The sequence below is a fragment of the Bubalus kerabau genome, chromosome X, assembly GCF_029407905.1.
Source record: "Bubalus kerabau isolate K-KA32 ecotype Philippines breed swamp buffalo chromosome X, PCC_UOA_SB_1v2, whole genome shotgun sequence".
NCBI classification, from domain to species: Eukaryota; Metazoa; Chordata; class Mammalia; order Artiodactyla; family Bovidae; genus Bubalus; species Bubalus kerabau.
This window is the reverse complement of record NC_073647.1, coordinates 62,270,112-62,285,618: the sequence shown is the minus strand read 5'-3', so window position 1 is coordinate 62,285,618 and position 15,507 is coordinate 62,270,112. Positions and strand designations below refer to the sequence as shown.

The 15,507-nt window shown below is 42.6% G+C and overlaps 1 protein-coding gene across 2 annotated transcripts; it reads left to right on the top strand.

Moving 5' to 3' along the window:
- The first annotated feature begins 1,214 nt into the window (after window positions 1-1,214).
- Window positions 1,215-15,507, top strand: LOC129638637 (melanoma antigen preferentially expressed in tumors-like). 2 transcript variants are annotated; one of them, XM_055563208.1, is made up of 5 exons: window positions 1,215-1,413; window positions 2,746-2,862; window positions 12,218-12,517; window positions 12,938-13,540; window positions 14,358-15,507. In XM_055563208.1, the coding sequence occupies exons 3-5, from the start codon at window positions 12,228-12,230 to the stop codon at window positions 14,869-14,871; spliced, it is 1,407 nt and encodes a 468-aa protein (XP_055419183.1). In that variant the 5' UTR covers window positions 1,215-1,413; window positions 2,746-2,862; window positions 12,218-12,227; the 3' UTR covers window positions 14,872-15,507. The 2 variants fall into 2 exon arrangements, with proteins under 2 accessions (XP_055419183.1, XP_055419184.1); XM_055563209.1 differs by lacking the exon at window positions 2,746-2,862.

Below are 15,507 nucleotides of genomic sequence, written 5' to 3'. Positions count from 1 at the left end.
AAATAGCATATAAATAAAATGTATTGTATTCTGAAAAGTTTTAAACAGTTGGGAAGAGAATAAGAAACCAACAGTGGAATCAGGATTTCAGGGAGAAAGTGAAAGTGAAAGTTGCTCAGTTGTGTGCGACCCTTCGTGACCCCGTGGACTATACAGTCCATGGAATGCTCCAGGCCAGAATGCTGGAGTGGGCAGCCTTTCCCGTCTCCAGGGGATCTTCTTAACCCAGGGATCGAACCCAGGTCTCCCACATTGTTGGGCAGATTCTTTACCAGCTGAGCCACAAGGGAAGCCCAAGAATACTGGAGTGGGTAGCCTATCCCTTCTCCAGTGGATCTTGCCAACCCAGGAATCGAACCAAGGTCTCCCACATTGCAGGCTGAGAAGGTTGGACACAAATACCCTGAATGCCCCTTGCTATTAAAGGGGCCGCAGTTTTCTCCTTCCCCAGAGAAGGGCATGGCCTCTCAGTCCAGTATTGTTGCCTGGAGAATCCCCAGGACAGAGGGACCTGATGGGCTACAGTTCATGGGGTCACAAAGAGTCGGACAAGACTGAAGCAACTTAGAATGCGTGCAGTTTTCTCCTTGATGCTGCTTTTGTCAAATGTCACTGTCATTGCTATGCTGGCTTTACTGCACAGAGGCCAGAATACATTTGTCCCTATCTGGTGTGGACTCAACACCTTATTTACCATAGGAGAGCCCTGTGGACACTGAAGTTTGATGGCTTTTTTCATCAAGTGCCAAGTCGCCCACCAGGCCCCTCGTCCATGGGATTCTCCAGGCAAGAATACTGGACTGAAAAATAAAAAAAAAAGAATACTGGAGTGGGTTGCCGTGACCTCCTCCAGGGGGTCGTCCTGACCCAGGGATCGAACCTGGACTCGGACATCTCCTGCATCGGCAGGCGGGTTCTTGAGCACTAGCGCCCTGCCACCCGAGAAGCCTCTTTTTCATTAAGGGGCCAATTGTTTTTCAGTTCAGTCTCTGTTGCAAAGCCCATCGATGTGGACATCAGTTCTCTGAGTTTGAGTCCTGGCCTGGCAGAAACCCTGGCCAGGCGGTATCTAGGCCACACAGAGAGACAGACACTGTGCCCAGCTTTCCACCCAAGGGGTTCTAGAGCCGAGGCACTGGCGCCTGAGGGGAACCTTCTCACCCATAAGCCCCTCTGCTATGTGGGTGGGTCTAGAACTTGGCCCCGCCTCCCGGTACCTAGCTGATTGAGTGAGGGGGTGGCATGTGACCTGCGCTACACCAATCCAAGTGCTCTTCTGGCGAGGAACCGTTAAGACGCCAGTAGCCTCCGGCGCTGGGGCTTGTTGGCAGCGGCCTGTGGAGAGGGAGGAACGCCCTGCCACTGCTGGGGTCTTGGACGTCTCAACTATTTTCCGACTCTTCTTCCAGTCAGGTATCTCAACAGTGTTCTTTCTATAAACTCTGTCTCTACTGATATAAATGAAATTACCTAGGACCAAAGTTTGGGGATTAATAAGAAAGGCAATCGATTGAATTGCTCGCCGGCCAACTCTCCTGTCCGCCCTCTGTGTAACCCTCTTTCCTTACCTGGGATTAGCTTCAATTTTGTGGTGAATCATTTCTTGCTCTCTTTAAAATCCCTCGATCCAGGAGGAGGGAGGAGGGTTCAGGATGGGGAACACAGGTATACCTGTGGCGGATTCATTTTGATATTTGGCAAAACGAATACAATTATGTAAAGTTTAAAAATAAAATAAAATAAAAAATAAATAAGTAAATACCATTAAAAAAAAATCCCTCGATCCAATAAAATAAAATAAAATCCCTCGATCGTGTTGCGCTCCTTTAAAAAATCGTATTTGTTTGCATCTAATTATTTTTGTGGTTCGTATTGATAATGCCCAGAAACCGAACCCAGGTCTCCTTCATTGTAGGCAGATTCTTTACCGTCTGAGCCACAAGGAGCAGATAAATATTCATCTACACCTTGGAAATGGTTGCACTTTCATTTCTATTAATGGGCCCTCTAGACAGGAAACGACAATCCACTCCAGTATTCTTGCCTGGAGAATCCCATGGACAGAGGAGCCTGGCAGGCTACAGTCCATGGAAGCACAAAGAGTCAGACATGACTGAGAAACTAACACTCTCACTTTCAAACCACTTTGAAATAGTTTTTTAATGGATCACGAGGCACGAACATTTATCCATCTTTATATCCATCCTCCTAACCGTATTTCAATTGGTTAAACTATTATTAAAAGGTAAGATTTATAGTGTAACCGTGGGGCTTCCCCTGTGGCTCAGCTGGTAAAGACCCCACCTGCCAACGCAGGAAACCTAAGAGACTTGGGTTTGACCCCTGGGTCAGGAAGATCCCGTGGAGGAGGACATGGAAACCCACTCCAGTATTTTTGCCTGGATAATCCAATGGACAGAAGAACCTGGTAGCTTACAGTCCGTAGGGTGGCAAAGAGTCGGACAATACTGAAGCAATTTATCACACAGTGATCATTATGTTTCCTTTTAGCAGTGAGTGAATCTTTAAAAAAAAGGTTTTTTTGAAGTACCTTTAGACCTAAAAAAAGTTTGCAAAAAACAGTATAGAAAAACTTCATCCAGATTTCCCTAATGTTAACATCTTACATAGGCATATAAAAATTATGAAAATTGAAAATTAATATCCATGCAGTACTATTAACTAATTTACATACTTTATTTGAATTCTGTCATTTATCCCGGTAATCTCCTTTTTCTGTCCCAGCATCCCATTCCGGATACCACATTTGGCCATCATTTCTCGTTAGTCTCCTCCACGCTGAGAATTCCTCAAGCTTTCTGGGTCTTTCCCAACGGTGACGGTTTTGGAGATACTGCTCAGGTATTTTATACAATGTCTGTCAGTTTGGGTTTGTCTGGTGTTTTCTTAGGATTAGATGAAAGTTACACATTTTTGGCAATAATACCTGTTTTATTGCCTCTCCTTCATTCTAATGGTGACGGAGTGATTTCTACCACAGGGATCTGGGGGTGGCTGCTGAACATACACACCTGACACTGGACAGGTGCTACCCACAGCAGCTTCTCAGTAATGTTCACTCACTGCCTGAGGGAAGAGGATACTACTGGCTAGGTTGAGCCTCAGGGGAGTCATGCTCTGGAAGAGAATGCACAAGCAGGGCCGTGGGAGGTTATCTGTGGTAACAAGAGATGGTGGTGACCCTTGGTTCTCAAGGAAGGATGTGATTAGCTTGTTTGAATACTTCTGTGGACTGGTGGGGAACCAAAACCTGACAGGGGCAAGCAGACACTGTGGCTGGTTCCTATGATAAGGCTGCTTTTGGGCTAGGGGAATGCTTGCTCGGAGCCAAAAAGAGGGATAGGATTCTTCTCAGGCTTTTATTCACTGCTTTTAAAATTCATCTGTTGGTTTGGCCTACAACAAATATGACTAAAAGGTGACTTTCTATTTCCTTATTCCTACCATATTTGTTCATTGGAAATCTGTAGAGCTGTCTTTTCTCCCTCATATTTTTATAAATTTTCAAATTATAAAATTTTATAGACTGCATTTCTAATCATCAAATCAAATAAGTAATCAAATTCTTTATGTCAATATTGAGATGTGAATAACTTCGTTATATTGTGACTTATAATCAAATTATATCATTATTTAGTTTCTTGCATTTTTCCAGCTTTGGTGATTAGGAACTCCTTGTGGGGTTTGTGTTCTTTGAGCATGACGTGGTTCTTTCCTGTGTACTTCCTTGCCGGCATTATAAGGTATTCCTGTTCATCTTGTGCTTTTCTTTCCCCACCATGACCCTGAAATCAGAACACTTCTGCCAAAACCCATGTTTCCTTTCCTTGGAAAATGACATTTAATAACTGATATCTCCCTGCATGTTCATTGCTACTGGGGTTTCCTTGCAGCTAGGTCTTCCTTTTCCATCGGTAAATGAAGGAAATATGTCGTCTGTATATACTTATGCTCCCAGATACATTGGAATTTCTCTAGATATTTCTGTAGATAGTGAAAGCCAGGAGCTCACACTGGTCCTTCTTTTTTTAATTAATTAATTAATTTTAATTGGAGGATAATGAGTTTACAATATTGTGATGGTTTATGCGATACAGCAACAATCCACTCTAGTCTGATTTGTAACTTCTTTGTCTCACCTGGCTCTCCTTATCTTCAGTATTTACTTATTTGTTCACACCTGATTGATTATACATGATGTGGTTACAGAAATGCTACCAAATGGTTAGATAGTATGACCGACCTAATGGACATGAATTTGAGCAAACTCTAGGAGATAGTGAAGGATGGGGAGACCTGGTGTGCTACAGAGACCGGGATCCCAAAAAGTCGGGTACAACTTAATGACTGAGCACAAAACACGCACCTGTTAGAAGCAGATCTGATGACTTGTGTGTGTGTACACTTCTTTATATCTTAAGCCTCCAAGGATGCAATCAAAGTACTGTTTCCCCAAGTTGCTTAGCTTAGCTGTTTTCTTCCTCACTCCTTCTCTTGTGGTTAAGACATGTATTTGTAATATATTTAGGTTAATTTGTTGGTGTTTCGAATTTGAGTTTGCCCTCTCCCCCCATATCCTAGTTCATTTTAATTTTTCACTTAATCCTGGGGTATGTGAAACACTACTGTGATTCAGACTCAGGGCTGCACAAACACACATACTGTAGGCGTATGATTCTTTCCCCATGTCTTCCACCTGCTTCGCATTCCCCATTTCTTTTCCACAATCCCCCTGTAGATAACCAATCTGGTTATCTGGTTGAACCTTTCCTGGATTTACTCTACACAAATGAATAGATACATACGGGTTTTCTTATGTTCCATTGTCTATTAAATGAAAGATGGCATTTTCTAAAGCTCCTTTGCACTTTTCCTTTTTCAATGAACAGCATTTCATTTAAAAAAAAAAAAAACTCCTTATTCTGTACTCCTTCATTCTTCTTTATAGCTAGCTACATTAGATTACACTGGCTTCGGTAGGGGCATTTCCGGAGAAGGCAATGGCAACCCACTCCAGTACTCTTGTCTGGCAAATCCCATGGACCGAGGAGCCTGGTGGGCTGCGGTCCATGGGGTCGCTAGGAGTCGGACACGACTGAGCGACTTCACTTTCACTTTTCCCTTTCATGCCTTGTAGAAGGAAATGGCAACCCACTCCAGTGTTGTTGCCTGGAGAATCCCAGGGACGGGGGACCCTGGTGGGCTGCCGTCTTTGGGGTCGCACAGAATTGGACACGACTGAAGCGACTTAGCAGCAGCAGCAGCAGCAGCAGCAGCATAGGGGCGTTTCAGTTGTTTTCAACATTTCGTAATGATTAATACAAACAATGCTGCAGTGAATAACCCAGTGTACACGTATTTTTGTGTTGGTGGTAATGTCTCTTCAAGTTTCATTTCCAGCAATAGGATTGTTGGCCCAAATGTTAAATGCATCTGTAGTTATGTTGTGTTATGGCTGAGCCACTTTCACTTTCACTTCAGTTCAGTTCAGTCGCTCAGTCGTGTCCAACTCTTTGCGACCCCATGAACCGCACCACGCCAGGCCTCCCTGTCCATCACCGACTCCCGGAGTTCACTGAGACTCACGTCCATCGAGTCAGAGATGCCATCCAGCCGTCTCATCCTCTGTCGTCCCCTTCTCCTCCTGCCCCCAATCCCTCCCAGCATCAGAGTCTTTTCCAATGAGTCAGCTCTTCGCAACTTGCCATACATTAAAAAAATCTTTTTAGTCACATAGAATGTTCTTTTCTTTAATCACCTCTGGAAATTTCAGTCACAGTTAGAAAGCCTTTCCCAACGCTGATAGTGAAGAGAAATTCTGCCATATTTTCTTCAAGAGTTTGTTATGGCTTCATTTTTTTGTTTAGAGTCCTAAACCCATTTACAGTTTATTTTTGTGGATGGTATGTCATGGATCTGCACTGATTTTTTTTTAATGTCTCAATTGTTCCAGCCTCATTTGTTGAATGTTCATCTTTGCCTCAGTGATTTTACATGCCTTTGGCTCATACACTAAAATCCCCAGCTATAATTGGTGTTATTCTGAGTTTTTTATTCTATGCCACTGGCCTATTAGTCTATTCCTGTACTGGTACCCAAGTGGTATACATTTAGAGCTTTATAGTGTGCTTTTATGTCTGATATGATTACTGTTCACTCATGCTGCTGCTGCTGCTAAGTCGCTTCAGTCGTGTCCGACTCCGTGCGACCCCATGGACTGCAGCCTACCAGGCTTCTCCGTCCATGGGATTCTCCAGGCAAGAACACTGGAGAGGGTTGCCATTTCCTTCTCCAATGCATGAAAGTGGAAAGTGAAAGTGAAGTTGCTCAGTCGTGTCTGACTCTTAGCGACCCCATGGACTGCAGCCTACCAGGCTCCTCCATCCACGGGATTTTCCGGGCAACAGTACTGGAGTGCGGTGCCATTGCCTTCTCCCTATTCACTCATAGGTTTTCCTTTTTTACTTGTATCCTGGCTATTCTTGCATGTTTTTTAAAAAAAATGAACTAAATCATCCATTGGTCTAACTCCATAAAAACGTTCGCCGATATTTTTGAGATTATATTCAACGTATACGTAACTTTAGAGGGAATCAATATCTTTTTAGTGCTGAGTTATTCTGTCTAAGGTCTTTGAAAATCTTCCTACTTATTCAAGTTTCCTTCTATGTTGTTCGAGAGTGTTTACAAATTGTCTTTGTATAGATGCTCTCATTAAGTTTATTTCTATACACTTAGTCTTTGTTATTGCCATTGTATATGGGATTTTCTCTCCTAACATGTCCTCCAGCTGTGTGTGTGTGTGTGTGTGTGTGTGTGTGCACACGTGCGTGCACGTGTGTGTATGCAAAACAAAGACTAATAATATTTGTATGTAACTTTATATCCTACTACCTTGCTGAATTCTCTTTGTTTTAGTTAATTTGTCATGGTTTCTATAAGAGTCTTCAGGTGTGCGATGATATCACCTGGACATAGAGGTGGCTTTACATCTTCTTATCCATTCTTAAAACTCTTATTGGTTTCTCTAGTCAACTGACTAGTGCTTGCTGTTGAACACTGAACAGGAGTGATATAGTGGGCATACTTTTGTTATTCTTGACCTTATTGGAAAACCTCTGGTACTCCCCCACTAAATAAAGTATTTGCACGAGGAGCTACTTATATAGCTTTTATCATGTTAATAATGCATCCCTGATTCCTGTTTCTTCAGTTTTCTCTTTTTTAACATGAATGCCTATTGAAGTTTCCCAAAGATTGGTTTGGCATCTATGATGATAGTCCTAAGATTATTGTTCAGTTGCTATGTCGTGTCTGACTCTTTGCAACCCAGGCTCCTCTGTCCTCCCCTATCTCCCAGAGTTTGCTCAGATTCATGTGTATTGAGTCAGTGATGCTGTCTAACCATCTCATTCTCTGCTGCTCCCTACTCCTTTTGACTTCAATCTTCCCCAACATCGGGGTCTTTGTCTTTAAATATGTTACCGTGGTGAAGGATATGAATGAAATTCCTAATATAGAGCCAGCCTTGTATTAATGGAATAAGTCCCACTTTATCACAGTATCAGATCAGATCAGATCAGATCAGTCGCTGAGTCGTGTCCGACTCTTTGCGACCCCATGAATCGCAGCACGCCAGGCCTCCCTGTCCGTCACCAACTCCCGGAGTTCACCGAGACTCACGTCCATCGAGTCAGTGATGCCATCCAGCCGTCTCATCCTCTGTCGTCCCCTTCTCCTCCTGCCCCCAATCCCTCCCAGCATCAGAGTCTTTTCCAACGAGTCAACTCTTCACATGAGGTGGCCAAAGTACTGGAGTTTCAGCTTTAGCATCATTCCTTCCAAAGAAATCCCAGGGCTGATCTCCTTCAGAATGGACGGGTGGGATCTCCTTGCAGTCCAAGGGACTCTCAAGAGTCTTCTCCAACACCACAGTTCAAAAGCATCAAGTCTTCGGCACTCAGCCTTCTTCACAGTCCAACTCTCACATCCATACAGGACCACAGGAAAAGCCATAGCCTTGACTAGACGAACCTTTGTTGGCAAAGTAATGTCTCTGTACTACTTTCTAAATGTATTGTTGGATGTTTGCTAATATTCTGTTTAGAGTTTTGGTATCTATGTTTATGTGTTAGTATCCTACTGGCTTCCGAAAAGAAATTAGGGACATTTCCTTGCTTCCAAATGTTCTTAAACAAGTCACAAAGCTTTGGTACTATTTGATCGTTGATGGTTTACTAGAATTCACCAATAAATACATCTGAGCAAGGTGCTTCTTGGGTGTAATTCTTGTAATAACCTTATTCATTTCTTCTGTGAAGACTGACTCATTTAAACTTTCTAACACTAGATTTAAACTTTCGAAGCAAAGGAGAAAAGAAAAGATATAAGCATCTGAATGCAGAGTTCCAAAGAATAGCAAGAAGAGATAAGAAAGCCTTCCTCAGTGATCAATGCAAAGAAATAGAGGAAAACAGCAGAATGGGAACGACTAGAGATCTCTTCAAGAAAATTAGAGATACTAAGGGAACATCTCATGCAAAGACGGGCTCGATAAAGGACAGAAATGGTATGGACCTAACAGAAGCAGAAGGTACTAAGAAGAGATGGCAAGAATACACAGAAGAACTGTACAAAAAAGATCTTCACGACCAAGATAATCACGACGGTGTGATCACTCACCTAGAGCCAGATATCCTGGCATGTGAAATCAAGTGGGCCTTAGAAAGCATCACTAGGAAGAAAGCTAGTGGACGTGATGGAATTGCAGTTGAGCTATTTCAAATCCTGAAAGATGATGCTGTGAAAGCGCTGCACTCAATATGCCAGCAAATTTGGAAAACGCAGCAGTGGCCACAGGACTGGAAAAGGTCAGTTTTCATTCCAGTCCCAAAGAAAGGCAACTCCAAAGAATGTTCAAACTACTGCATGATTGCACTCATCTCACACGCTAGTGAAGTAATGGTCAAAATTCTCCAAGCCAGGCTTCAGCAATACGTGAACCGTGAACTTCCAGATGTTCAAGCTGGTTTTAGCAAAGGCAGAGGAACCCCAGAGACCAAATTGCCAACATCTGCTGGATCATGGAAAAAGCAAGAGAGTTCCAGAAAAGCATCTATTTCTGTTTTATTGACTATGCCAAAGCCTTTGACTGTGTGGATCACAATAAACTGTGGAAAATTCTTCAAGACATGGGAATACCAGACCACCTGACCTGCCTCTTGAGAAACCTGTATGCAGGTCAGAGAGCAACAGTTAGAACTGGACATGGAACAACAGACTGGTTCCAAATAGGAAAAGGAGTACGTCAAGGCTGTATATTGTCACCGTGCTTGTTCAACTTATATGCAGAGTACATCTTGAGAAACGCTGGGCTGGAGGAAGCACAAACTGGAATCAAGATTACCGGGAGTAATATCAATAACCTCAGATACGCAGATGACACCACCCTTATGGCAGAAAGTGAAAAAGAACTAAAGAGCCTCTTGATGAAAGTGAAAGAGGAGAGTGAAAATGTTGGCTTAAAGCTCAACATTCAGAAAACGAAGATCATGGCATCTGGTCTCATCCGTGGCAAATAGATGGGGAAACAGTGGAAACAGCGGCTGACGTTATTTTTCTGGGCTCCAAAACCACTGCAGATGGTGACTGCAGCCATGAAATTAAAAGACGCTTACTCCTTGGAAGGAAAGTTATGACCAACCTAGACAGCATATTGAAAAGCAGAGACATTAGTTCTTCAACAACGGTCCGTCTAGTCAAGGCTATGGTTTTTCCAGTGGTCATGTATGGATGTGAGATTTGGACTTTAAAGAAAGCTAAGCACTGAAGAATTGATGCTTTTGAACTGTGGTGTTGGAGAAGACTCTTGAGAGTCCCTTGGACTGCAAGGAGATCCCACCCGTCCATTCTGAAGGAGATCAGCCCTGGGATTTCTTTGGAAGGAATGATGCTGAAGCAGAAACGCCAGTACTTTGGCCACCTCATGCGAAGAGTTGACTCGCTGGAAAAGACCCTGATGCTGGGAGGGATTGGGGGCAGGAGGAGAAGGGGGCGACAGAGGATGAGACGGCTGGATGGCATCACTGACTCGATGGACGTGAGTCTCGGTGAACTCCGGGAGTTGGTGACGGACAGGGAGGCCTGGCGTGCTGCGATTCATGGGGTCGCAAAGAGTCGGACACGACTGAGCGACTGACCTGAACTGAATGTTGCCCTCTGAGATTCCAAAACTCCCCATCGACATCCCTGTGAGAGAGTTTCCTACTATGTGGAAAATTCTTCTTCTCAACTCCCTCGCCAGGGACAGGTCTCCATCCCTAAATCTTTTGTCTGTGTTTTCATCTTTTGTATGTTGTCCTGCCTCCTCTTGAAGAGTTTGGGGTGCCTTTCTGGGTGCCTTGTGTCCTCCACCAATGTTCAGAAGTTGTTTTGTGGGAGTTGCTCAACATTCAAATGATCTTTTGTTGAATTTTTGGAGGAGAGGCTGGTTTCCCCATCCTATTCCTCTGCCATCTCGGGACCACCCTATTCTGTATTCTCATGCAATCTCATTAGCCTTAGACTGAGTCTGATGTATTAAATCTTCTATTGTTAGTGTTTTCTCTTATTACTGTTATTTTATCTACATATCCTTCCCTTTTCAGTTTTGAAGGTGTTTGCAGTAATCTTGGTGCATAAATACTCCTAACGATTATATCTTCATTTTGAGTTTTTGCTTTTATCATTAAGACATATTCTTCCTCATGTTTAATGCATTGTTATAACTCATCCTGAACCACCTATTTCCTTAACGCTTTACTCTCTAGTCTATGCGTTTTTTTCCTCCAGTATCATTTAACACTCCCCTATTGCCTCATGATAAAAAGGTTGTTCTATTTTCTTATACTCTTCTCCCTTCTCTCATTTTACTTGCACATTTTCTGTTTTTTCACAACATAAAACTTCTCTACATTAGTCTTCTCCCCTTTCCTCCATGTTGATTTTAGTATTACATGTAAAATACTCACTTTTAGATAGTTTGGTGAAGTTTTCCTTCTCATCACCTGTTGGAACACAATCTCAGTTCCTCTTTTAGAAGATTACTTGGCAAATATTCTGTAAAGAGACGTGTAGGGAATATTGTAAGTTTCTGGATCACAGTGCTCCTGTCACTCTACTCACCTTTGCAACTGTAGTGCCAAAGCATTCAGAGACAATACATAAATGATATATCATGGCTTTGTTCCAATAAAACTTTATATATAAAATCAAGCAGTGGGCTTGATTTGGGTTAGTGGGCCAGTCTGAACACTGACCCTTACTCTAGTAGCTTCCTTAGTTGAATATAAAATCTTTATGTCAACCTTTCATTTTGTTTGTTTGTTTTGGAGATTGGGGGAGAAGTCTTGAGTACTCTGATTTGTGGTTTTCTTATGTATTGCAAGATCCTTAATTTTCCCTTCTGTTTGTTTTTCCCATCATTACCCAAGTGCCAACAGAGGCTTCTCCCTTCTTCATTGCCTTATTCTTCCCTAAAAGCTGTATCTTTCAAAAACTGCACTTTTAAGTCATCTGTGTCCCTTAAAAAACTCCTATTAGGAATTCCTCCCCTGTAGTCCATGCTCTCATATTCTAGGACACCTTTTCAGTAATTTTAGATTTATTCTGTGCTTAGTCATTCTGCTGTAGTTTTAGATCTGCTTTAAGCCCTTTCCCATCTTCCTTTCTCTCTGTCTCTTGTAAGATTTCTATGTCTGTCTTTTTTCTTGCCACAAAGCCTAGTCATGGGAGTATGAAAAATCATGCTGAGATTTCATGATTTTTGTTTTATTCACAATTATTTTGAATTTTTGGCATTCTCCATTTTAAAGGAATTGTGAGGCTTTTATGTTGATGCACATTTTCCTTCTTATTGGTTTGTGTCTTTTTGTGAAGAAATAATTTGAGGAAGGTCAAGATTGGCTTCTGCTAACTTACCTATGACTTATAATGGCATTTTATCTTATGTAAATGTGTGTATGTGTGCATGTATATAATTAAATACTCACACAAGTCTATTTTCATTCTATTCCCAGAGGAGAGGTCACTTGAGTTGGCCATATAATTTGCCCATATACTTATTCAATAAGCATTTTATCCATAGCTATCCCTGGAAACAAACAAGAGACTATAGATTTTTTCTCAGAACTTCTAAATATTCTCCACTCTGAAGCAGGTTTGTGAAGATGGACCAAAAGATCACAGACACACTCTTCGAGCTCGCTGCAAAGAGTCTGCTGAGTAGTGAGCCTGCAGTGATGCATGCTCTGGAGAAAATCCCAGGAGGTCTCTTTGTTCCATTGTTCAGCACTGCCTTCTTGGGTGGGCATAAGAAGATCCTAAAGGCAATGGTGAGGGTCTGGCCTTTTCACTGTCTCCATCTTGGGTCACTGAGGGCACAGGAGTCATACTATGACATCTTGGAAGCCATGATTGATGGTCTGCCGATCCCCCCAGCCCAGAACGCTTCCTCTAGGTAAGTCTATGACCAGAAGATTTATAGGGAGTCAACAGGAGGGTATGCTGTAGCCTGGGGCAGGGGAGTATCTAACCTTCTCCCAACACTAGCCAATGAATTCAGCAGTTGGGGTCACCTTCAGGATTTCATTGTCTTATAGAGTTGATTAAAGAACAGAGGTGAATGAGGGTACTATGAATGAATTTGACTGTGATTACATAGAAGTGGGATATGGGCATTGAGACAGGGCAAGACCAGAGGTGAAGGAAGTGTGGGGAAAGGATGAAAGATGCTCAATTTGTGTGGAAAGAACTTCTTGGTGAATGGTGATGAAGTGAAAACCAGGATTCAGGTGTTCTGTCCGTTTCCCACCATTGATCTTGCTGGGTTATGTTCCAATCAACCACATTTCATGTGTTCTGTCTTCTTTCCTTACAGGGGCCACAAACTGAGGATCCTAGATTTAAGGCACAACTCAAACTGTAAGATAACATGCTCTCACGTCAGGATCACATTCCCTTTCTGTTTACAGTCATGCAGATACCCTCGGCATGCTGTCCGTAACTTAGAAAACACTCAGCATCGTGCCAGGTGCCTTGGGATTGGTGATTCTGGGTCTGAGGTTGAGTCAGCTCAGGAAACCATTGAATTACTAGTGAATATTTCCCTCAATAATACCTTGAGAGCACAGCAGTTTCTCACTTTCCTCTGTAATAAAGTTGAGCAGAGTTCTGGGTTCTTGCACCTCTGCTGCAGAGGTTTGCGAATCAGTAGCATGTCTGCCAACAGACATATCCTTCAGATTCTGGATATGGGGTGCATTAATCATCTGGAAATGGATCAGGCTTATATGAATGAGATCATCACCCTTTTTGCTGGAATGACCAACCTGCACAGCCTTAGTTTATCTAACATCCCCTTTAGGTCTTGTAAGGGAAGGAATTTCAGGTTTTTTCTCATCCTGCTTGGGCAGCTGGAAAACCTCCAGGAGCTCAGGTTGTCTTTCTTCTACCTCAGAGATCAACTGCACAAACTGCTCAGGTGAGGGGATTGGGAGAAATCTGGGTTCCCTGAAGACCTCATTGTTAAGACAGAAGGGACCATTCTTGCATCTTCCTATGCTCCTAGTAACCTATTTTTCCTTTCACCTCAGCATAGGCATTGCTGGGAGTTTGAACCTAGCTGGGGGAGAATGGGGTACCTTATGGTGAGGGGCAGATGAGGTTAGTGAAGGAAGCTGTGCTTATTCATTCATTCAGTGACCACAGGCAGACAGAACATGTTTGTACATAGATTTCTGAAAAAGACTCAGTCCTTCTGCGCCTGGACTTGATAGCTCTCTAGAGAGGAAGGGGAGGCACTCAGAGAGAAACTTTAAGTTGTAGTTCTAATGCACACGCCCGTGGATGGGTCACAAGAGTTAACACTGCCAGATAATTTTGCTCCTGTATTTTCCCGAAGGCTTAGACCCTTGAATGGAGAGCTTGTCATCTGGAAAGTAAAGGAAACCCTCAGTTGGCTGCTTTCCTGGACCCATCCTCACCAAATAAGTGAACCAGATCCAATCCTTATTATTTTATATATACTGAGTGCATGTGATTTTTTTCACTTAATCCTTCTCGTAACTCTGTATAATAATTACTGGTGTGCACATTTTCAAGGTTAAAACCCTCTTCCTCAGAGTGGTAAAGTAACTTTCTCAGTGTCCAAAATTTATAATCTCTGATCCTAAAGTCCACATTGATAACCACCTATTGGAAACTAGTATATAGCAGTTTATTGTAGAGGAATATGTTCCTGTAATTTGGGGGTCTTTGCTGTCATTCTTCTGAAATAAACTTACTTTTTCTCTCTTTAGAGTCCTGCGGCCTCATATGGATACATTGTGTCTCCCTTTCTGTGGCCTTTCTATCAGAGATGTCTCTTTCCTGTCCCAGAGCTCTCAGGCCACCCAGCTCAGGGTATTGAATCTCAGTGACAATAATTTCTTTTCAGAAGCTTATGAGCCCTTCCAGGTTCTGCTGGAAAAAGTTTCAGGCACCATGCAACGTCTGGAGATAAATAATTGTATGATGACTGATTCTACTCTCTTGGCCATCATCCCAACCCTGAATCAATGTGTCCACCTCCGTGTTTTTAACTTTGCCTTCAACCCCATTTCGATGCCTGTGCTGAAGAGCCTTCTGCAGCACTTGACATCCTTGCCGAGGCTGAGGCGTGTGATTTATCCTGTTCCTGTCCATTGTTTCCAGGAGCAGAATTTTTATCACAGCTTGAACCCACAGAAACTTGCCGAAGTTCAGGCCCAGGTCAAGGCGATGCTGCACATGTTACACCAGGATCACGTGCAATGGTCCACTTCTTCTGATTGATTTCCACTATATAAGAAGTGTTTCACCACTGATGCATGGCTGTTAAGTGTTCATTGTTTTGCCTAAAGCCCAAGTTTGTAGAGATACATATACAAAGTTCTACTGTTCCAGAAAACTGGGGTTTAGGAATGTTGGATATGTAACTGACCTCTATAAAAGAGAAACTTTAAAAAGGAAATAGAGGAATTTGAAAGGTCCTCTGGATCTCTTGTTCACTGCCCTCTACATCTTCTCATTACTAACCAAGTTATGGCTATGTGATACAAGCTGACCGGGGCATAATATATCATATCATTTCCTTCTCCACACTGATTGGTCCATTTATCAATCTATGGGCACTTGACACAATTCAGATCTGTTGAAACTCTTCCTAGAGGTGGTAGTTGTTGAGTAATTTTGCCCTCTAGGTACCTGCAAATTTCCTCTGTTTCTGATTCGCTCAGGTTGTTTATCAGGGAACATATGCAGGTAAAAAGAAACAGACTATGCCCACTACCTAGTGGTATCTTCATCAGCATGTTACTGCCTGATTTCTCAGGTCTCAGAACCCTAGCTTTGTTATTGGCTATTTCACACACATTCACTAAGTATCTGTTATGATTTAGGTACTTACCCACATGCTAAAAAAAAAATAAA